Genomic DNA, 24207 nt, shown 5'->3' with positions numbered 1-24207 from the left:
TCCACAGTTATGGCCATGTCTCCCTGCCCCCAAAACGGAACAGAAGTATTTCCTCTCGAACAAGAGCCATGTCTGGACCTCTGTCTCCTAAACCCTTACACGGGTCGTTGAAGAAGGGGAAGAAGAAGGTGAAGAAGAAGCCGCAAAGTCATGCCTGCAGAAATTGTGCTAGTGCACGACTCAGAGGAGTTGCAGGCTGCTGAGGCAATCCACCAGGCGCCTTTACAGCCTGCGTTAGGCTTTTAGCAGATCTTGTCAAGAAGAAGAAGAAGCAGAAGGGATGAAACAGTATAAATTTTGCCCCTTTTTCCGTTTACCACATGCATATAACAGTACAAATTTAACTTCATTGATAGAACAAATTAAATTTGTATTAAAATTTCTTGTATTTTACTTAACAGATATAGTTTTGTTCGAGTTGAATTATCAAAATTTTGAGTTAGTTGAATTCATTTGAGTGAAGTAAATAAATCTTGGAAAGTGGCAGAGGCAAGTTTTCGATTCATTTGAGCAGAACTACTGAACTAAACACCAGGGCTAAGTCAAGGGACTACGAAAACACTTAATACAAAGTCACGAGTTACATATGTATTGACAGGGTTCTTAGCTTCTAACAATGGAACCTCATAAAATCCAGAACCACCCGAGAACCGAACCGCTAACCAAGCCAACTCCAAGGAACACCACCATTACAATTGCAGACAGCTCTGCTTCCGTAACCGGCACAGTTTTCGGAACAATCATCATGAGAACGCTTGTCAGATAACCATTTGTCAGTCCAAGCATAAATGTGAGAGCCACCATTGGAGTTTCAGCTTTCAGCCATGGAGGTCCATGGAGGCAAGCAGTGAAGATTGGATAGAATAGGAGCCTTGTAATGCAAGCCAATGTTGCCCTTTTAATACTTTTTAGAAGATAAACTGCAGTCAAAGATTTTCCCACTAAATCTGCAACATTGTACACTGTGATCAGCAAAATAGGATACCAATCTTGAAGAAGCTTGGATTCGAGACTTTCGGCGATAAATCCAGGGAAAATCGACAGAGTCACTGTATACGTTACGAAAATCCCAAAAGCTGGCATGGGGACTTTACGTGCCACGTCCCAAAATTTTGGTCTTGCGCAAAAGGGTTCGTCTTGAGCAAGCCTGCAGTGTTCCTGTATGACTGTCAGCCTGTATAACAAGTTGCAGGCAAAGATGCAGCACAGGAGGAATATGGTGCTGACGATGAAGTACGAATTCGCGCTTGTTTGTAGTCCTTTCGGGGTTTGTGGAAGCATTGCTTTGGTTGAAATCCTCAGCAGAGAAATTATCACACCTGCCAAATGTACAATTAGAAGTGAGGTTTTCTCAAGGCATCCTGTTTTTATACGTTATGCATTTAAAAAAGACACGATGTTCTGCACGGATCAGAACAACGTTGGATTGGAAAAAACTAAAGCATGAAGGTGTAACTTTGTGTACATAGCTTATAGTTACCTGAAGAAGCAGTTCCTGCAAAAACAGCTTGCATGTATTTTTTCGGAAGCTTGCCGGCGGATCCCATCAAGCTTCCTCCTACCAAGCCATCGGCTAGGCCACAAACTACAACTGATGTAACTGTCACACCATAATCCGCATTAGCTCTCCCGCTACTCAGCGCAGAACCGCGCGAAAGCCAGCCCGTAATTGGGGCTACCATTAACGATAGAATAAACAGAGAAAATCCCAAGTTGAGTTTCAGCCGAGGACTCATCTTCTCCCACCAGTTACTCCAGCTCATCATCACGAGCAATACGAGCAACGAAGAGCTCATATAGGCCACAGAGAAGACCTTCTCAACATGCTTGGTCGGATAGAGACCTCCAAAGTAATCAACGGCGGTTATGAATGCATTCCAAGGTAGCAAACTGCCCGCTCCCAGCAAGAAATGAATAATGTAAGCAATCTTGTAAGCATCTCTTGGCTCAGCTTGATATTCAACACTAACCTTCAGTCCACCTTCCATTTTCTGAGCTCTAAATCGCCTATTGGCGTAGGTCGGACTTACTAAGGCACCATTTCAAGGCGCGATTGAACATAGCGAGTTGACAAGATTGGAATCTCCAAAGCTTGATAGGTCCTAGCTGTGGCTAAACCGAACCAGTTAGAATGCGTTGAGTGAGATAAACACATGGTTGTGTACACATTTTTTGCCTGTTGGGCCATCTGGCAGCTCGAGCTACGTGCTTTCCTTGACTCATGGATTTGATTGATGGATCTGGAAGCAGCATCAATGTGGCTATCTCATTCATGTAGGGAAAAAATTAATGCTGAGTAGGGACATCAATGGATGGGTGGTAATATTTGGGTGATTAAAAACAAAGACCGAAGATTTTCCAGAAATTATGTTCCTCCCCCTTGATATTTTCTGATTTTTACAACTACAACAACAACCAAACCTTATTTCACTATGTGCGGTCGGCTGTATGAATTTTAGAGCGCCACTGCACTTGGTTTTATACCAAGTCTTCCCTTAGCTCCAAGTGGGAATATAATCAAAAGATATAATCAGTGTGGGAATATAATCAAAAGATATAATCATGGGTTTAGTTACTATTTAGGGTTTAAAAAAGGAGAACTTTAACGAAAAGCACATGGTACTGTTCATTTTAATGAAAAACCATATTTTTATACTAAAAAGTCAATCCTGGTACTATTCACTTTACCTTTTATTTTGTCCTTATCATTAAAACTCAACGTTTTTAAGCATTTTTTATTAGTTTTCCTTTAAAAAAGCCTTCATTGACCATGAAACATTGATAATTATCACCAATTTGAGTCTTGTCATTGCTTGCTAAAGTAACCTAAAAAGGAAATTCATTGAAGGAGAGCCAAAACCTGTTTCTATCAAGAGATTATCAATTGATCGATCGATGTTAAATGTGAAGTGGAAGAGGGGCCTATATGCGTGTCCCCGGTGTCACATTGTTGGTTTGGATTAACCACCAGCGAACTTGATTATGTTCTTCTATACTGTCAGGGATTCATTTTCATTGGTGAAGCAAAATCTATCATCTTTTGGGTTCCACTACCAGTTGCTGTGATTCTTGATGCTTCTGTACAGAAAGTGGCAGAGTCAGAACATAAGTACTACTCAAAGATTACCATTCATCACTCGTACGATTTGACGCAGCAAAGGCAACTAGTTCAGCTTCTCAGAGGAACTGTGGCAAACAAAGTTTGTATTGCATTATACCATGCTGCTAGCCCAACTAGGCTTGTCTGAGACTGTTTGTGGAAGGGCTAGCTAGGACTGGTTTCTGAAAACCTAAAACGCTCATGACTATGTGTGGGAGAAAAATTTAAAAATACTTCAAAAACTATCACACTTTTAATAGCAATTTTGACGTGTTTGAAAACAAAACCATTTCTAGTAAAAACGCTTATTAGCCGAAGTGTTTTTTTATGGATTAAGTAACAAACGAGCCCTCATTGAATATCCCATCATGAGTCTTTCCACTAATGATAAAATCCGGTAAACATGTTGTTTAGGAGTGTCTAGTTCTAAATAGGTACCTAATGACCATCCTTTTCAGGTCATTTTCAATAAAGAGGGGTAAAAGTATTAAAGTCGAAAATGATCTGATTTGCTCAAAAATCCATCCCCAATAGATGATTGGACTGTAGTTATATGGAGTCCACCATGACATTATTTGGCTAAATGGGCATTAGGTTGGCCAAGTGTAGCCCGAATAACTTGTATGAGGCTTGACTTGCCACTGGATCATATTGAGTGGCATTACACCACCATTCAGTATTTACCACATGTTAAACCAAAATAATAAAGGACTCTCCTTATTAAGTTTAATTAAAAATTAAATTACTACATAATTAATTAGGTAATTAATTTAAATTGAATAAAAAAAAAACTTCATTTGCTCAAGCACACCTCCTGACATTCAGACCTCCCACCCCCCTCATGTAAATCAACTCATACCCAGAATGAAAAAATGAAACACTGACCGAACCCAGTCATCGGCAACCCCACTAGTAGCCACTACCACCCCCTCCCTGGTCATTTAAAGTTTTTTTTTTTTTTTAAATTCAATTTTAATTATAATTATGTAGTAATTTAATTTTTAATTAAACTTAATGAGGAGAGTCTTTTATTATTGTGTAAATTATAGCAATGGTCCATTAACTTTAACTCAATTGAAGTAATGGTCTCTCAACTAAAAATTCATTACCATTAGTTCCTTAATTCATCAAAACGTGCAACTATGATCCATTAACTAAAAATCCATTACCATTGGTCCCTCAACTTTAACCCAATTAGAGCAACGGTCTCTCAACTTTAATCCAATTGTAGTAATAGTTCTTCCAACATAACTCATTTTGGCAAAATTATGACGAAGTTGACGAAAATGATTGTAGCTACACGTTTTGATGGGTTGAGGGACCTCAATTGTCGCAATGGTCATTCCAACATAACTTATTTTGACAAAGTTCTAACGAAGTTGAAGAAAAAAGACCATAGCTACATATTTCTATGAGTTGAGGGACCATTGGTAATAGATTTTTAATTGAAGGACTATTGCTACATTTTATTCTTTGTTATTTTGGTTTAACACATGGCAAGTAATGAATGGCTGTGTAGTACCATTCAAAATGGTCTAGTGGCAAGTCGAGTTCCACACAAGTTTTTCTCCCCTCTTAGCCCTTTCTTTGGGGGCTAGCTTCTCTACTGCAATAATTGATTCAAATTCAACCATTAAATTTGAAACATACAACGGTAGTTTAATTAAATTATCGAATAAATTTAAGGTATAAGTTTAAAACTAATAAATTATTGAGGGGCTATATTTAGTCCATTCGGTTGGAGATATTGTATAAATATAACTTGATACTAGTCATTTAAAAATAATTTCTTACAAAACTATAATTCTATATAAAGTTATTTTTAATCCTTTCAATTGAAAATGACCTAAAGTCTTGAATTACGGCTCCAATTAGAATAAAGGTGTACTATACACAGGAACCATATGCAACATTTGATGCCAGATAAGAAAAAAGATGCTCTGCTAAAAGTACAACCATGATTAGGGTTTTGTGCTGTGTGTGCCAATTATGCACTTCACTTTGCTTGGTAATGCGCACACACACTTGACCAGATGTTGACTTTGAGTTCAAGATTTTTCTCTCTTTTTCCAGAAAGTGAGCGGAAGTTGTGGTGTACCATTAAAGAGTAAAAGGCCATTGAAGAGCAAAAGGCCTTTGAGACCGAGTTTTTGGCATCAGATTTGTAGGAGAAAAGGAGATTCGTCTTTTGGTCGCCACAATCAACCTATGTAGACATATTGTTGAGACGGATTAGCAATTAAATCCAGTTCCGCGGAGGATCACTTGAATTGGAGAACAACTTCTATTTCTATATCAAGATAGTATGTCAAGCGGAGCATACTCACTGTGTTGTCTTGTATTGATGAGATACTACTAAATGAAGAAAGACTTAAATATGACGGTGTCCCATTAGCATGAGTATCCCAAACTATCATTCTTCTTGAATTGTGATATGGATAGACATAAACAATTGTAATGTGAATAGACATGAATACATATGCAAACTGGACGGTTATACTCAAGCGAGGAACAATATTATGAATAACTGAAACCGAGGTTGAATTGAACTCCAAGTAACTGGATTGACTTGGTTCGGTTAAGAATAGTTGATCCAGTTCTCATTCCTTCTCTAATCTTCAAATAAGAAAACATGTGACATTAGATCTTCAAATAATAAAAACATCACAAACTCAATAAAATCCCCCCCAAAAAAAAAAATAAATAAAAATAAAGTTTCCAAGTTTCCGCTTCTCATCAGAGAGTCCACGTCGGATACACCACAAAGTCAGTGGAAAGCACACAGAGGAGCAAGCGAGAGAGTGAGAGTGTGAGAGAGAGACGAATGGAGACCGGCGGCGAAACGGCTCTTTCCTCAGGGCTCTACGGAGAGAGAGGGGCAGGAGGGAAGCTGAGGAAGCCGCCGTCTCGAAAGCCGAGTACGACGCCATATTCCCGTCCGCCTTCGAACGAAGCCGCGCGGGGACAGCGGCGGTGGCTGTCGGGTATTGTCGATCCGGCGTATCGGCTGATATCTGGAGGCGCCACTCGGCTCTTCCCCTCCTTCTTCTCCAAATCGAATTCCGTCAATGCCCTTCCCTCGCCCAATGACCAAAATCACGGTCAGCCCCAATTTTCTCTCCGTTAGGGTTTTGAACTTTGTTCTTTCTAATGTTCTTTTCATTTTTATTTTTAAATTATTTGAATTTGTGAGTTTATGGGTATTTTATTAAATTAAGTTTATTACTTTATACTTGGAATGATTAAGTTGGGTTTGTGCGCTTTGCTTAATTGATTGGATTGCTCCTTAATTCGATTATTGTTGGTTTCGTCGAAATTAGTTGGATTGAGTAGTTACTTTGAGTTGTTTTTCAATACCCTTTTACTGATTAGCGTTGAACATTGTGGATTATTCTTTGGATTTTAACTCAATGAGTTGCTCTGGAGCAGATGAGCAGCACACGGTGACGGAACAAAATGCTATTGGCGATCGTGAGGACAATGCCGATGTAAATGTGAGGCTTCAGTCTTTTGAGATCAATTCAAAGTACCACATGGGGTTGTATTTTGTGGATATGTATCAACATCAGTTCCTGCTGTTTCTCAAGTCACATTGCGCTTTAGTTTCGGTCATTACTATAGCTGTTGTAATTTTTTTGGGTTGCGCGTACGGACAGTGTTTTTGCTCTTCAAACCGTAAACTTATGTTGTAGCATGTTGTTCCATTCATGTTAATATACCTGATTCTTTTGTGCAAAATCTCATTTATGTGATTCATGCTTGGATGACATTAAGAATTATTTGGAATTCAGAGTCGTTAACTTTTCCTCTTTTCTGTTATGTGGTGATAGGTATATGAAGCATATTCTCATTGTTTTTTTCTTCCTGTGGTGTATATCAAGAAGCATTAAGTTAGATTATCTTCTGATTGCTATAGAGATACCCAGTTTTTTGTGTGGTCTTCTCTACAACTATGGATAGGGATAGCTACGTCTTTAATTGTACATGATTTCCTGCCAGTAAAATCATTTCTCATATTCAATTCTTCTTTGGTGTTTATCTTTGCAGAATGGGATCTCCAGAACAACTGAAATAGTAGGCCCTAGCAAAAAATCAGATAGATTAATAAGTTGTTCGGATTTTGAAGGGAATAAGAAGAGTGACCAGTCTGATGATATTGGACTTTCTGAAATTGAGCAGTTATTGAAGGGGAAAAAGTTTTCTAGGCAAGTTTTGCATGTGCTGTATTTATTCCATTTATGATTATAGCTGTGCATAAAACGTCGATTTGCTAATAGTTTGCCACTAAGATGCTAATGAGTCATAATGGTGGAGCTTAGTTTTGGTTTAGATGAGTGTTTCTTGTTAGCATGATTAAAGTAATTTGTTATAAAAAAAATGTAAATAAAGTAGTTCTTTCCTACATAGATTGTGTTAATGAAGATTTAAGAAACCTGTTTCTGATATCAAAACAGTTTCCACCGTTATATAGTGACCTAGAAATTCAAGTTTCTCTTCCATTAAAAATCAGGTTGCAATTTCATTCGCTGTGGACACTCATGCATGCAGTCATGGTCTTGAAATGCATTATCTTTCCAGTCTTTCTTTCCCTCTTGAAGCTCACTCCATCTTTCTCCAGGGATGAAGTCAATCACTTGATGGAAATTATACATTCGAGGGCTGTTGAACCTCCTACTGTGGATCACAAAAAGAAAAACCAAAGCTTTAGTACTGCTGAAAAAGCCAAGTGGCCTTTAATTACAAATGATATTCCAAAGTCATCTGAAGAAAAGCAGGAAGACTTGAATAAAGCTATTTGGCCAACCTCAACCCCTCTACTGCAGTCAGCTGTGAGTGTCACTGTCAACTTGCTTTGTTTATTCAATGTCATCAGGCAGAATCAATTTTCGTTACATATTTATGTGAAATTGTTAATTTGCACATTTGTCCTCCACAAGAAATGTTTCTTCATACTTACTCAGTCCACTTGATCTCTGTCATTTCAATCATCACTACCAATACTGGTGGATGAAATTTTAGGAGAGATTAAAAGATTATTCAATGGATAATTGTCCTTTTGAGTGGTCTTATGTAGTTTCTGTTGTTCAATGATTTGCCCAAACTGTTTTTATTCTGTTTAAGTCTGCATATCTGTGAATTTTTTTAAATTTCTAATGAAAAGAAAAAAACTAAGTGTCTAATAGAACTTACCAACATATTTTTGTAGATAAGTATTAACTTCTTAAATAGTGGAATTGTGAAAACACCTTCCATGTACATTGATTTTTTTTTTTTTTTTTTGGTTTCACTTGATATATATTCTTAGAGGAATTTATTATTTCTCTTAAAATTTGCAGATACGAGATCAGGTTGGTGCTTCACCTGTTGAAATTGCAAGAGCATTTATGGGAAGCAGAAATTCAGAAATTGATCTTTCGTCAAAGAATGCAATGTCAAAAGATGAAAGGGCCACACTGCATGGCGATGAGTTCTCTTCAAAACCATTTCTTCCAACACCTTCTTATAAGCCATCGGCATGCTGGCCTGGTTCTATGGTACAGGATCAGCGTGATTATTCAACCCCACAGACTGAAAGAGGCAGATTTGGCCTTCATAATCTTCCTCGAACTCCTTATTCTAGAACTATCTTTTCAAAATCCAAATCCAAAGTACGTCAAAGGTCTTGATACATGTTTTGGTTTCAAACATTTTGATTTTAGTAGTCATGCTTCATGCTTCAGATGGTAATTTTTCTTTATTGCATGTCATCAGCTAACTCAATTACAAGGTGGTAATGACAGAACTCAAAGAACGTTATCTACTCCATTGAAACAATCGCAGACTCCTATATATGGGCAGGTAAATTTACGTATCAGTGATCATTGCCAATGGTTAATTTACAAGTATTGTGGATTACTTTATCAGATTAGGAAATTGAGTTCATGTTAGTTTTTGGAATCTCAGAACGTGTTTGTTAGTTGCCGGTGCACGTGTGCAAAGATTAATCTTTCAATATCTATCATACATTTATAGCCAAGTGTATAATGTCTATTCATGCTTGTATAATTAAAAAAAGGGAACTTTAACGAAAAGTTCCCAGTACTGTTCACTTTAACGAAAAACCACATTTTAACACTAAAAAGTCAATCATGGTACCATTCACCTTACCCTTTATTTTGTTCTTATCGTTAAAACTCAAAGTTTTCAAGCCCTTTCCATTAGTTTTCCTTTAAAAAAAAATGAATGCGTAATAAATACTTAAATACATAATTTCCGAAAGGATGAATCACAGATTTTAGCATCACTATGCAGTTTTACATGATAATTGACATTATTATAATCATGTTCTTGGCTCTTGACTTAATTGTTTTTGTCTTTGTGTTTCAATGCATTGGTGAAGCCAAGGGGTGATACATTGGATGGTGGCTATGGATCAGCTGGACCGGTTCGTAGGTTGCGACATAAATCTGCTGCACAAAGTCCTGCCACAGGGTCTCCGTATGTTCACTCCTCTCCATTTGGATCTTCACGGGGGGAGAACTCCAGTGCTACCAAAGGCTTCTTGCCTGCCGCCAAGAATTTTGAACTTGGAGGATTAAGTGGCAACTCCCAAATCCAATCATCAGACAGGAAGTCTTCCAGCTTTGGTGTGCCAACTGTTCATCCACAGTCTAGCCTGATTGCTAGGACAATCTTGGAGCACATTGATAGAAACCCACCCACTCCGAAAGATAAGTCAGAAGAGTTAAAGCTAGCCTTTGCATGGAAGAAAACCCCGTCTTCTGGTGTTTCTTCAGTCATCCAGAATGGGCATGATAGCTTACCAGTTGGAGGGTTCAATTCTCGTAAGCTTATAAATCAAGATTACCAGAAAAATTCTGCTCATGAGAATGCTGACAAGGGGAATTCTCTGTTTAAGATTCCACCTGTGGAGAACACTGTAAAAGCCACCACTGTTGCAAACAATATCCCCGCTGGTGATGGGAGGGATGGAAGATCCTTAAGCAAGAGTACAAATGAGGTGTTTATTTCTTACATTGCTTTTTGCTACTACACCCATTGTCTGAAACGCAATATTGCCTTATGGTGATAGAGAGATTCGATCATACTGAAATAGAGCTAACTTAACTAATTTGCAGGATTTTCTGAAGATTGCTCCAAATGTTGTTGGCTCTGGGGTGCTAAATCAGCAAAACAAGCCTGCATTTCAATCTTTAGAGGCTAAACGCGCGTTTCCTTCCATCTCTGTTGACAAGCCTGAATCAAAATGGGCCTTTTCTTCTGGTAGCAGCTCTGGCTTCACTTTCCCTGTCTCTACATCGTCTGCAGTGTTTTCTGAACTACCGACACCATCCTTTATGCCATCTTCCCTGGCAAGCAGTCAGCATCAGCCAAAAGAAGAAGGAGATGCTGTTCCTACTTACGATTTTGGATCCAAGAAGTCGGATCCCCTTGTATTTGCATTCCCTTCTACAAGTGCGGAAGTTCAGAACGATGCTTCAGATATCAAGTTCAGTTTTGGATCAGATAAGCCAAAGTTGTCTTTCGGTTCAATAGGCAAAGATGCCATCTGCTATTAACTAACAGGAAGACGTACCAGCATTTCTTTTCGAGTATAGGTTTAAGATTTTCGTACTTCAACCCTTGCCTCATTGTACACCTTGGAATTGAGTGAAAGCAGGACAACTAGTATAGCAAGTGTGCATTTCCCTTACTCAAATAGTCCAATCGTGAATGAATCGGTGGATTCTGGCCAGGTCTCCTTGGTTATTCATACCCCTACATGTTTACTACTTTGTATTAACATGAACATGTGATGTGAGCGGTAATTATATAGAGACATACGACCGGTTATGTGTCAGAATCTCTCTAGATTTCCTTAAACTCTCTCGAGCGCTTGTGCATCTGGTCGTTAAATTCAGCAATATGCTATACATTTGTGTGCTCTAGAGTTTTCGAACCAGCAGCAGTGTAAATTGTAATGTGCTTCAAGTGATCCTGCGCTTCGTCGCCCATCCATGTTTTTATAATTCTGAGTGCTGTTTCGCTCATTTTGAGGCCATGTGAGGTCCTCTTCAATACAAGTCTGCGAATTATTTTAACGGTAGATTAACTTATAAGTTTAAATGTCTCTCTTATACTTAATCGAAATCCTAATCCACAAAATAAAAAAAATAAAAAATACTAAGAAAAAAAGAAGCAGCAGTGATCGAATGTGAAATCCCTTCGTGAGGTAGAGCTGCTTCTATAGGCAAAAGCTCTTCCGTTGCGAATCAAAATTCAAGCAGCTCTCATCCCAGCAGAGCTAAATCATATGAAGGCTTTCGTACTATTCTTAGGATTTAAATTGGGTACCAAAACCCTAGAATTTTGCTGCCATGGCGCTCTGGTTCTTCAAACATGTGGGGAGTGAGTTTTTATTTTTTAATGAAACGTGTTTTCCAGGATTGTTTTATTGATCTTGTTTAACATCTTCTATTGAATGTAAGCAATATTTCTGTAAGCATGAGAAATATTTGGTTATCTCAAGGCATTGTTACTCATTTGGTTCTCAATCCTACAAATTTAGATGGAGAAGATGGAAGAACTATTTTTGAAGGCGTGAAACCCTGGTGGAACTGTGGAACACAATTACCTCTCTCCCGTTGGAATTGATTTCACTTTTTTTTTTCTTAAACAATCGATATTAAGGGGAGGGGATGAGCTTAGCCTCACAATGGGCTAGCAATAAGATGATTCAAATTCATTTTTGGCAAGAATCGAACCTAAATATAAGTGAAGAAGAATATCACTAGACCGTATTACTAGGTAAATTTACTGTTAGATTAATATGAGAGCTCCTATTAAAGAGGACCTCACATGTTCTCAAAATGATGATCTTAGGTGAGCAGCACGGTTCTAATTTTATGATATGATTGCACAATCAACATGCATACATGGTAGTTGAATTGAAGCACTCATGACTCACAACTGTGTGTACATTACCTAAATATAAAGATAAATTATGCTAGCATCACTCGGCTCGTGAGTGACTATGGGTAGTTGGCACATTCAGCACAATGTTTTAAAAATTCCCGCGTAGGCAATAGGTGGCCAGCCATTGCCACGATTAATCCACAAACATTAAAAAAATTAAGAAAGGGCGTCCAGACTCGCTTAAGTACATGCCTAAAGCACAACTCTCACTTAGACATAAAACTGATAATTTCTATTTTGTATTTAATTTTTTCAAGACTTGTTAGATATTTGGATGAACACTCATTATAATAAATTTAAACTAAATTTGTTATATATAAATTAATGTCTATTCACACTAAAAATATACATAACTGTATTGAGATATAAATTGCAAAATAGAATGACATAGATTTTAAAATATTAGAATATACTAAAAACATGAGGAATAATCATATCTTCACCTAGACGCCTAGCCACTAGTCAAGAACCTACTCTTTCATCAACGACCCACATCCACTCTCGCACGTGTGGACAAGTCATGCTAGGGTTTCTGATAAACTTACGTGTCACAGTTTCTTACCACACACATTGGACTGTTGGGAGATGGAGAATTTGTTGTAATGCACTTCCAGACACAGAACTTGATGCCATAGGAATCACATCTTGCCTCCATTTGTTTGTATTGAAGAAACTTTAGTCGTCGTTAGACTTCTCTCCTCTCTCTAATCTTTTCAGCTTACTAGCTAGTCACTCACTCTATGGGGCCCACCTTCGTGGTCATCAAACTTCATTGAGGACACCCGCATTCCAAACGGGAGAGTGAGAGAAAGAGAGCGGAAGGGAAGGGGGGAAGTCAGAGGTGAAATGACATTGAATTGATATGACAGGCATGAAATTGACGTTTCAGATTCTAAATGTCAGAAATGGGGAAGGGAGTCAAAGCAGAGCAGCAGGACGCAGCAGCAGCCTCTCAGCCGTATTACTCTGCCCCCTCCACCTCCACCTCCACCTCCACCTCCATATTGTACTATATATATGGGTATATATACATATATATATATATATATTTATATTTCCCTTTTCCTTTCTTTTCAAAAAAACAAGGAAAAAAGAAAACTTGCCAGCTTATGAGAAATCTACCATAACCCACTTCCAGATCCGCAGGACATCCGATGGTCCCCTCCTCAATATCTACCACCCCAACCCTAGCTACTTCACTGTTTACTTTACTCCCTTCACTCTTTGTCCATGCAATGCAAGGCCAACCATCTTAATTATCTCACCACATATATATATATATATATATACACATATATAATTCTTCTTCTTCTAAATTTTCTTCGATTGGACTGGTCAATAACGCTACAATATTATTTTTTACTTGTAGCTATGAGGTTTCAAGTTCGAGACTTAATTATAATTAGCCCAAACTGTGCCCCTTAATGTAACTTGATCAAAACCTAGCTTCTTACCTCATTTATCAAACAAATCATTTTTCATTCATGCAAATCATGCAAATATAACTAAAAAAAAAAAGAGTTTTAACAAAACACTCTCGGTACTGTTCAATTTTAATGAAAAACCACATTTTTACCCTTCCTAAGTACTATTCACTACACATTTATTTGTCATTTTTCATTAAAACCAAAGTTTATTTTGGATTTTTCATTAGTTTTCCTTAAAAAATAACAAAAGAAGTTTTTTTTTGAAAAAAGTCAAATTTGTAATTAGCTTGAACATACAAATGCCTACTTTCAAAGAAAGAAACTGAGTATTATCCTTGCTAAATAAGAAAAAAGTTGGAAGCAACTCCCTGAAGCAATTAAATAAGAATTTTTTTTTAAAGTGCTTCCCGATGATCACTAACAATCTTTAGTGCTTTTGAAAGGGATCCCCAGGAGATATCAATGAAAAATGGGGATGCCTCAGAGCAAAAATGGTGGTCCATGAATTCCTTTTCACAGAGGGTCATAATATTTATGAGTTGCAGTCCATGCGTGGACAGACAATGGCTTTTCTTAGATATTTGCTTCTTTTAATTTTGAAAGAAGAAAAAAAAGAAGGGAAAGAATACCTTTTTCTCTTTCCCCCAACAGCACATTACATGCAAGCAATAATTCAACAGGAAATTAGGACAAATTATATAAAGTCATGGTAGCTTTAGCTAGTTGATATGCTTGCTGCATGGTTGGAATTTTACTTACAAACCAGTGTCTGCCACCAAGGGTATCATAGGGACACGTGTGCGTTTTTATATATATATATATAAAGTGGCTTTTGCAGATGATGACTATTACTTATATTAGGTCTAGCCGCAGGAGAAATTTTTTTATTGTGAAAATATGGATGGTACGTCACGTGTTATTATATAAGTGATGATAAATTTATTTTTTTAAGTTATTAACTTTTTAATATATGTATCCCACCTTTTGAAAGTGATACATTATGTACTATTCTGCATTCCGGTCATTGAAAAATCTCTCTAACTACAGTGAAAGATAAGCAGATTAATTTAAGGGTCACCTTAGTTCCCCCAATCTATTAAAATTTTAGACAATATTTTATTTTTTCAAATATTTTAATCGAAGTCCAAAATTTAAAGCACTTTGCTATGTTGCCTTTTTTCATTTCAATTTGTTCAATTATCACCTTTTAAGAAATTTATCTCGTGTATTTATGATTATGAAATTGCACTATACAAAACTTACTTAAAAATTAACAATAAAAAAGTATTATTTTTCACATAGTTCTAGCAAAAAAAAAAAAAAAATGTACCCACGTAATTTATTTATGAGAATACATTTGAATTTTGAAACATGAAAAATATACATATAATTGGTACGGTTACATTCTTTTTTGTACAAATAAAACTTTTGGAAAAATCACAAAACTTATGGGTACAAAAAACAATGGATACATGCCAAAATTAAATAAGGGTACAAATAAAATTTAAAAAAATATGAGCACAAAAACAAATTCAAAATATATGATTACAGATTAACATTAAAAAGAATATTGGCAATTTAAAAAAAAAAAAAAAAAACCAAAGTGTAACGTCTTTTAACTCTTAAAAGATATTTGGACAAAGTTAAATAAGGCTTTCAATATAAATTTAAAATATGTTGACGTGTTAATCTTATAGTATTCAAATAATGACGTAGATAAAAGGAAAAAAGGTTTGAACAAAAAATAAAAAATTAATAAGGTTTAAATCGATGAGATAGTAGAATGAAGGATGGGAACATATAACAAGTAGTTTATATGGATGAGTTTTTCTTTGAGTAAATAATTGATGAGGTATTTTCGTTTGTAAGCCACGCAAAAAAATTGGGTAAAACCCTACTTTGATTGTAAGTTTAAGATATATACCATCATACCAAGAAGGAGGATTGTGTTAATGTTTTTATAAATTTTGGACATGTGGGATTCCTAAACTTTTTATTTTTATTTTTATCAAACGATATTATTTACACTAAAGGATTGGGAGAGTGGGCTAATCCTCAAAATGAGCTTGCCATAATAATATGGATCAAATTTGCATTTTGCGAGAATCGAGCTTAAGACCTCTCATTTACAAGTAAGGAGAGAAGAGGAATACCTAGACCATAGTACTAAGTGGCGATTCCTAAACTTTTTAAAACTTATGAGAAATGCTGCTAGGCAGACTCTCTTAAAGTAGGACTACTCTCCACGAACTCTTTGTCACCTCACAAGCTAACATCAATTCTCGTACCAACATTATAAAACATTGTGCTAAAAACATGAAGTGACAGAGAGTCTATGGAGAGTCTCACTTTTGAAAGTCACCTCAACATTTTTTTTCTTTTTCAAGTAAGCGTGACCAATCGCACGTTTTATTTGTAGGTAAATGCATTTTCTAAGAGAAAGGAGCCATAGCAGACCTTGAAAAGGTTTAAAATTTAACCCTGAACTTTAGCCAATAAATGTGTAGGCTAAACCTACCCAACAAACATGCGCAAAGTTCTCCTATATGCCATGCACTATCTACAATTAAGCGTGTTAATATGATGATAAAGTTTTAATAAAAATAGCTGAAAATATGACTTTAGCCCTTGAAACTTAATTTTTTCCACATAAAATCCGACATAAGTTTTTTATTCAAATAAAACCCATTGACTAGATTCCACATCAGCAAATTCATTAATTATATTTGACTTTACACATTTAAAAAATTTCGATGCCCAAAACACCCCTATTTGAATGTTTGATTTACACAATTAATTCCATACAAATTGTAAGGGAGAATTAATGATTTCACAAAAATTAAAAAATAATAAATTCATTGCCTAATATATAATAACAATAAAACATGCCCAATAAATGTAGTAATACATGCTTAGTTAAGTCAATAAAATTATATTTTACATATAAATGTAGGTAAATTATTTCACGTACATATATATAACAAAAAAAAAACTTGATATACAAAAACAATTCATGCAAAATAATTTACCTACATAATAAAGCAAACCCAATATATGCAAAGTACATGCAAAATAATTTACCTACATAAAAAATGTTATTATTTTATTCAATACTAGTTTACCTATTTTTTGTACATATAATAATAAAATGTGCCCAATATATATGATGATACATACAAAATAAAATACCTACATAATGAAGAAATGTTATTTGATTCAAAATTAATTTACTTACAAAATAAAGCAATTTTATTTTATTCAAGATTAATTTACCTATTATTTGTACATATATATTATAATAATAAAATGTGCCAAATATATGTAATAATACATGAAAAATAAATTACCTACAAAATAAAAGAATGTTATTTGATTCAATATTAATTTACCTACAAAATATATGTTATTTGCTCATCATAAATTTAAATATAGGTAGATTAATTAGTTTAATATGTTTGATCATATATGTAGTACTGTGCATGTGTATATATATATATATATATATATATATATAAATATGTGAACGTATAGTAGTACTATATATATATATATATATATATATAGTATGTGTGTATGTATGTATGTGTGTGTATATATATAGGTAAACTATATATGTATATATATACATATATATATATATATATATATATTGAGCTTATGGTAGTAATATATACATTTGAACGTATATATGTGTGTGTTAGGGGTAATAATATATGAGTAATAACATTTATTGATTTTATTTTGAATATTGTGGTATAAATTGTAAATATTTTGTAATAATAGGTCAATTACTTATATACTTGGCAATCATTTTTAAATGTGGGTCTTATTTGGATGTTAATAACTAGGTGGGTTTTTGTCTAGGAAATAAGAGTTGCAAGATCTATATATAAAGAATCCTAAAAATAGACTAAAAAAATATGGTGATAAAGTTCTTTCCATGGGACTGATGTACTTCCTAAACATACAATATTATATTACGTGGTCTCAATTTTGCATAAATATACAAAGTATGCATGTTGGAAACTGTAAACTAAGTAATATTGATCAAGATAACAAATTAAATTAAGGAAAGTAGCGTATTGCTTAATTCTAAGTCACGTAGCAAAAGAAAATCCCTAATAAGGGGGAGTAGTGACAGGTACAAAGAAGAAGGATATTGAAATGTTCTAAAGAACAACACAGTAGATCAGTCCAGGCAATTCCTTTACACTAAGAACAACTTTGATATCACCAGCGTCGTTGCCGGAAATTATCGTGGCCATCAGTTATTCAGTAGTGCAGACCTTGACATAAGATGTTTCTCAGGGTCCTGCAACATATATATATATATATTTATTTATTTTAATATAAAAAAGATTAATTAGGCCAAGGAAGTAATTTAGAAACACATAAATTAGTAAAATTACTTACATATATTGTCCAGCTTAGCCTGACTGTTGGTCTCCAACATCAGCCCAAAATGTATACGAGGGAAGTGCGCCCACTAATTTAAAAAAAAAACAAAAAAAAAACAAGTTCATCAATATTGCTTACAAAATCTCACCAATAACTGGTGTTTTTACAACGTAGCTGTTTGCAAATGCATGTCCACTTACATTTTTGGCAGCAGTGCTGAAAGCCTCTCTATGGCTAATATCTGGATTATTAGCCTTGATCCTCTGAATCTCCTCCCTATCAACGTAATTAATCTCATCTTGTGTAATTAATTATAAGTGAAGCAAATTAAAAGAAAATAAAATTGAAATATAATGGTTTAGTTACTTTATGAACTGGTTATATGCAGAAGGTACACGTTGCCTCTTCTCGGGAGCTGAAAAGGAAAACAACAACTCACTCCATTTTTATCAATATGTATAATAGCAACAGTCCACATATACTATAGACTACACAGAGGCACGCAAACACATAGACACATTAGCAGTAAAAGGGAGGCATATATATATCTATATATATATATATATATATATATATATATATATATATATACTTGATTATCTTTTAGTTTTACAAATTATGGAATGACTAATTGATAACTCACGTCGGTTCACACCCCTTTCTTCCGTGGCAGGATCTAAAGTTGGGTCTCCGGTTGCATTCTTCTTGTTGCATTTGGAAGAGGAGCCCGAATCAATCCGGTAGTTTTGAGAGTTACAGTTGTAGTTTTGTGCCTAAAAGTAATTAAATGCATAACACAAAATCAAGAAGATCAATTAAATGCATAACACAAAATCAAGAAGATCAATCTTTTTATAAGAACGGTATTCATTAGTTAAACATCACCAACCATGAAATTAAATAAATGAAACCAGTTTTTTTAGGGTCATTTTGATTCCGGTCCCTAATCAACCTAATTGTTAGACTGAAACCTTATTTATTTAAATATTTTGATCGAGATCCTTAGCCTCATTTAAGAGATTTAACTCATGCATTTATGCATTTAATGTCCCACAAATTATAAAATTTAAACAAATCAAATCATATTTTTAAAATATAATAAATACTTTAAAAATCAATTTTAGAGTAATATTGTTGTTCACAGAAATTATAGCAAAAAAATAATGTACCCACATAATTATTAACACATTTTAAAAATAACTATTGATATATTTTAAAACATAAAATAATACATATAATTAGCATGGGTACATTTAGCAAAATTAAAATGGGTACAAATAAATTAAAAAAAAGTTTAAAAAATATGGGCATAAAAAATAATAAATATATGGGTACAAATTAAAACTGAAAAGAAAATTGGTACAAAATAAAAAAATGGTTGCAAATTAAAAATGGGTACAAACTAAAAATAAAAATATATGATAAAAAATTTAATCATAAATATAAATATACCAAATGTAAGGTTTCTAACACGAATATATTTAGAAATAAAAAAAATATTTTATTATTGAAAAATTAATGATGTTTATTAAAATTTAAGTACCTTGATAAAAAATTAAAAATGAATAAAATTTTAAATAGCGGAGTAGAAAAAATTGGAATGAAAACCTAATATTTTGTAATGAATAGAGAGCTTGTCAAGTAATTAATTATTTAATTTTTACCTTATACATTTATGGCTAGTTAGCTACCCTACCAGGTGGCCGGGCTCGGTTTTTTTGACAAAGAGAGAGGGGGGGGGGGGGGGCGGGCGGCGGGAGCACGAAAAGAAGAGCAGCTTGATAGGTTTGAATCAGTTAAGACTGTCATATAAAATAAAGCATATAAAACCCAGATTGACAGTTGGTTGGAAAATAAATCAAACTGTGTAAGGTTTGTGTTTGCACAGTAGAGGACAAAGTTGATAGAAAAGAAATCAATGAACCTAAGAACCCTATCATTCAATCGTTCAATCAAATCAAGCAAAAGAAAAAGAGACTATAAACGTTGATTAATTGACAAAAAAGAAAATGCGTTAGATGGTTAAGAAAGAAGAGATTGCTTGGTGTAACAGAAAACCGTAAAATTGTATTTATTATTTTATTAAAATTATAACACATTTTATTGTCTTATATTAAAATTAATAAAAATATATTAATCATGTTGCTCATAACAGATAATGTTTTGGTGCAATCGGATACACAAGCAACAATTGTTCGTCAGGAGGGCACAGGCCCTGACCTGCATCTTAAAAAAGCAAAAATTTAGGTATTGGATTGTGGGTTATGGCGGCTGCTGTCTGAGCAACCGACTTAGGGTTTCTGCACTACTGCAAAATGCTTTGAAATACTCGATCGATTTATGTTAGATCCTCGAGTCTTCGATTTCCTAAAAAAAGAAGTAATACCCAGAAGAAGCTAGCCCTAGATTTCAGAGAGGGATTCTAATATTAACTCCTTTAATTGAATGAATAATTAATTATTTTCGTAGAATTAGTTAATAACAAATAATTAAATAGGGGAAAAAGCACACCTGAACATCTTGCCAGGACAGTGACTGAAAGGCTGCGGCCATGTTCACGGACCATAAATTGGTGCAGCGCCCGCATCGGACGGTCACAATGTCAAATAGGCTGCTGCATGGAACGCTCACCTGACAAAATTATCACCACTACATGAGCGGACCTATATTAATATATGTATCTTCTTACATGTTTCTCAGCTCGTTAATTGCACCCAAAAATTATCATACACTGATTTAAAAGCTGCACATCAGGACTGCAAGAGTAATTAAACAAATAGATCAAATTTTACCAAAAAAAAAAAAAAAACAAATAGATCAAATTAAATGCAAAAATGCATTTCTCAGAAATTAATAGAAGAAAGAAGAAATTAAGAATTGGGTACTGCTAGATCTTAAATGGATTATTTATTTGGGGTAAATTTATGTATGTTTCTTTTCTCAAAGAAAGGTGTAAAGTTGATTATAAATTTATAAGCATAAAACCCTAATTTCTTTCCCTAAAAAAAACACATAAGGCGAGATTCGAAACCCTATGTATTCCTTTTCAGATTGCTGTGAGGGGAGTTTTCATAGGAAAGAACACCACAGAGAGTGAGAGAAGAAGGCTTCATTTTCTGTCTTCCCCATCAGGCTATCAGAAATAAAAGAAGGTGATGAGTTTGGACGAGACGATGTAGTGTTTTTAGTAACAAAAAAGGTCAGAGAGTGAAGAAATCAAAGGGAGGACTTGTCCTTGTCAGTGGATTATCCTCAAACCCTCTTGTATTTTATGTTAAAAAGAAGCACCATTAACTTACAGCAACAAAACATAAATTAACCAATCAACTCTCTCTCTCTCTCTGGTCTTAAGCGTTTCAGGACGACCTTCAGGTATGACTTTTCTTTGACTGCAAAAGAAGAAGAAAAAGTAAAGTCCAACGATGGAGACCTGACTGTATATACCTAGCTCGCTGATTAAAACAAAACAAAAGAAACCCTCTTTGTTAAACTATCAAATTGTGTACCATTTGATTTCACCACTGAAAAAACACCAAACTCTGACCAAAAATTAATTAAAACCTGATTTTAATTTCTGAGGATCGGATTTGCTTTTGCTTCTTGTATATATGCTAGAAAGATATATATGGAAGAAATAAGATAGGTAAAGTGGGTTTTGAGAAGATCACTGAAAAGCAGATCTTCCATTAAAGAAAGAAGAAAGAGGAAAATATCAGAGAGATATATGGATAGATAGATAGAGATCGATACCGCGAGTACAATACTGCAAAAGTTGCAAGGGATGTAACAGAGTTGCTCAGTCGCAACATCGACGCAGCTCGTCATGTCGCTTAGTATCAGCTGGATGCAATTATCACTGAATTAAGAAATCCTCCTTCCTTTGAACAAACCAAGCTCAGCAGCTTTTGCAAATTGCACTTTCTTCTCTCTCAACCATTCCTTGCTGTGTAGATAGGTTATGTAATAATCCAATAATACACCATATATAGAGCTAGAAGTTGTGTGTGAGAGAGAGAGAGAGAGAAGGGGGTGGGGGGGGGGGGGGGGGAGGGGGTAAGGTAAGTGGTAAGGGTGAGGGGTAAGGAAGTATAATGATTAAAAAAAAGTGGGCTTGGAAGTGGCGAGGGCAGACAAGAAATGCTGGGACCGGGAAGGGAAAGAAAAAGCGGGTTTTATGGAAAACGGGGTTTTGATTTAGGGTAATGTTATGAGACTAAATTTGTAGATTAAAGTTACAAACTAAATAATGTGTCACAAATAGTAATGAGTACGTTTATCAACGTTTAAGTGATAAACTAATCATCAACTTCCATGTCTATTTGTTTTTAAAACTTTATCTACAAATTTAGTCTCTTTAACATTACTCTTTGATTTATTGGACAACAAATGCGGTTCACGTACTACCATAGGATACCAGCTATATTTGAGTTGGGACTTGACAGAGTTATAAGAGAAGAGAACTTTTGGCTGCATTACCTAATCTGTTTATGATGCATGATAACTATTTCTGATCCAATATTGAGTGTGAGTGTGAACACTACTTCTTCCTATAAAAGACATCTAAAATAGATTTACCACTTATCATAACGACTTTATTCAATAAACTAAAGATATGTGTTCAGAAATTTACACATATCATTAATTTATTGAAGGAGATTTCATGTGCAATAACAAGTTAAATATAAGTTGGTCTCCATTTTCCCCCTCCTACTAAGTAGAAATTCTAAATGGATTCTAATTGCAATAGCAAAGATTGTAATTAGCTAATCATTATTTTTTAGACTAGTCACATTTTACACTATCAGGTTTTAGTTGATTTACAAAATTGATCATATATTCCAATTTTCTCAATATTACGCCATATTTTTTTTTATGCTTTCAGATTATTTGACCTTCAGGTTCTTCATTAAATTGATGCGTTGTGAATTTGAGACCCATTTATGGGCTAACGTTGAAGCTACATGTGCACTATATGAATAAAAATAACTCATCATGGAGCTTCAATTTCTTTTAAATCAATGTTGTGTATCCAAAAAGGACAAATAATCACACATTTTGCTCCAAAAAGAGTAAGTGTCACTACCAGAAATTACCATTTTCCCTACAAATCATATTTCGTTGGATAAAGTAACTTTCGACATATTAAAAAAGTTCGTGGGTAAAAGTGGTCAACATTCCAAACTCAATCAATATCAACAACATGTCGTGACCGGTTAGGCTTGGTTGATTTTGTTAGAAAAGAAAGTAGGTTTTGGGGTTCGTTGATTTGTATACCTTCGGTGCTAATAAGGTCGGGACCGTGGTCGTCCGTCTCTGGTTTGCCGGACGAGAAGATTTATGAGATTGACCAGCCCACTGGGTTGGTTTTGCTATTCCTTTGTATTGAAAACGAGTTAGTTGTCTTGGTTTTTTCAGAGCCTTTTGCCCAAAGAACAACGTTCGATGGGCAAGGTTTTTAGGCCAAGGGAAAAAATTAGAGCATCATATGCCACCATTTAAGCGACGAACTCTTCAAATTTAATCGGGCAAAGGTATATTTCATGATTTAGGGATTAGGGTTTAACGTTCATTAGGCAAAACTAAATTTTCTATCAGGCAAAGGTGAGTGACATTTTGGTATATCCAATTCCTTCGATGTTTTTCACAATCTGCAAAATTAATTTCAACAATCCAATCGTCAATGTAGTTGGTATATACTTCGAGATGGCATATGCCAAAACTCATCTAAATGCAATTTTCGATAATTAGGTAGCGAGACGAATTCCTTTGACGGCTAGAAACATATTCTCACGGTTTAACAATTATTTTAGCTCTGATTTTGATGAGTTTTTGCAAGGATACTCATCAACCCTAGAAGAATACAATGAATAGACCCGATCATCAAGTTAATATATTTTGACTAGCGGTTACCACAAAATCTTACGTTCTACTTAACATAAGTATATAATAAACTCTAAGATCCAATTGTCAAACTTGTTGGTATATACTCTGAGATCGCATACACCAAATTCTCCAAAAACAAACTTTTGAGGATTAGGTAACAAGACGAAATTCTTTGATGGTTAGAACATATCATCACGATTTAACAATTATTTTCGCTATAATTTTGATTATTTTTTGCAAGGATGCTCATCAACCCTAGATGGATACATTAAACGAACCCGATCATCAATTTAAAATGTTTACATTAGTAGTTACCATAAAATCTTATGTTCTACTTAACAGAAGTATAGAATAAACTTTAAATGTTTGTTGAACACGTTGTTTTGACTGGATACACAATTTACAGAACTAATTTGAACAACCCAACCGTCAAACTTGTGTGTA

At 34.8% G+C, this 24207-nt stretch overlaps 3 protein-coding genes across 3 annotated transcripts; 1 reads left to right on the top strand and 2 right to left on the bottom strand.

Annotated features, from left to right (window-relative positions):
• Positions 1–473: 473 nt before the first annotated feature.
• On the bottom strand, positions 474–2450 carry LOC103400414 (equilibrative nucleotide transporter 8-like). The gene is made up of 2 exons (XM_008339061.4): positions 1481–2450; positions 474–1319 (listed from the first exon to the last, which is right to left on the bottom strand). Exons 1-2 carry the CDS (start codon positions 1986–1988, stop codon positions 625–627), a joined length of 1203 nt encoding a protein of 400 aa, XP_008337283.3. The 5' UTR covers positions 1989–2450; the 3' UTR covers positions 474–624.
• A 2955-nt stretch (positions 2451–5405) lies between these two features.
• LOC103400410 (nuclear pore complex protein NUP1) lies at positions 5406–10943 on the top strand. The gene is made up of 8 exons (XM_008339059.4): positions 5406–6201; positions 6530–6594; positions 7148–7305; positions 7719–7929; positions 8437–8748; positions 8852–8938; positions 9480–10100; positions 10219–10943. The coding sequence occupies exons 1-8, from the start codon at positions 5925–5927 to the stop codon at positions 10657–10659; spliced, it is 2172 nt and encodes a 723-aa protein (XP_008337281.3). The 5' UTR covers positions 5406–5924; the 3' UTR covers positions 10660–10943.
• A 6582-nt stretch (positions 10944–17525) lies between these two features.
• Positions 17526–22012, bottom strand: LOC103400409 (axial regulator YABBY 5-like). Its single transcript, XM_029095175.2, has 7 exons — positions 21631–22012; positions 20392–20511; positions 18524–18653; positions 18247–18295; positions 18081–18156; positions 17896–17968; positions 17526–17794 (listed from the first exon to the last, which is right to left on the bottom strand). Coding segments are annotated over exons 1-7 (525 nt in total). The 5' UTR covers positions 21706–22012; the 3' UTR covers positions 17526–17792.
• Between the last annotated feature and the right edge of the window lie 2195 nt (positions 22013–24207).

Source organism: Malus domestica, chromosome 15, assembly GCF_042453785.1.
Source record: "Malus domestica chromosome 15, GDT2T_hap1".
Taxonomy (NCBI): domain Eukaryota; kingdom Viridiplantae; phylum Streptophyta; class Magnoliopsida; order Rosales; family Rosaceae; genus Malus; species Malus domestica.
This window is presented reverse-complemented; position numbering and strand designations above follow the sequence as displayed.

Excerpts from the sequence above, each read along its gene's own strand:
- LOC103400414 (XM_008339061.4), bottom strand. The coding sequence starts at position 1,988 with ATGGAAGGTGGACTGAAGGTTAGTGTTGAATATCAAGCTGAGCCAAGA. Across the intron at positions 1,320-1,480 it reads TGCAGGAACTGCTTCTTCAG|GTGTGATAATTTCTCTGCTG; the intron begins GTAACTATAAGC and ends TACATTTGGCAG.
- LOC103400410 (XM_008339059.4), top strand. The coding sequence starts at position 5,925 with ATGGAGACCGGCGGCGAAACGGCTCTTTCCTCAGGGCTCTACGGAGAG. Across the intron at positions 7,930-8,436 it reads CCCCTCTACTGCAGTCAGCT|ATACGAGATCAGGTTGGTGC; the intron begins GTGAGTGTCACT and ends TAAAATTTGCAG. Across the intron at positions 8,749-8,851 it reads TTTCAAAATCCAAATCCAAA|CTAACTCAATTACAAGGTGG; the intron begins GTACGTCAAAGG and ends GCATGTCATCAG.
- LOC103400409 (XM_029095175.2), bottom strand. The coding sequence starts at position 21,705 with ATGACGAGCTGCGTCGATGTTGCGACTGAGCAACTCTGTTACATCCCT. Across the intron at positions 20,512-21,630 it reads TTTGCAGTATTGTACTCGCG|GTGAGCGTTCCATGCAGCAG; the intron begins GTATCGATCTCT and ends TAATTTTGTCAG. Across the intron at positions 18,654-20,391 it reads TGTCCTGGCAAGATGTTCAG|GCACAAAACTACAACTGTAA; the intron begins GTGTGCTTTTTC and ends AATTACTTTTAG.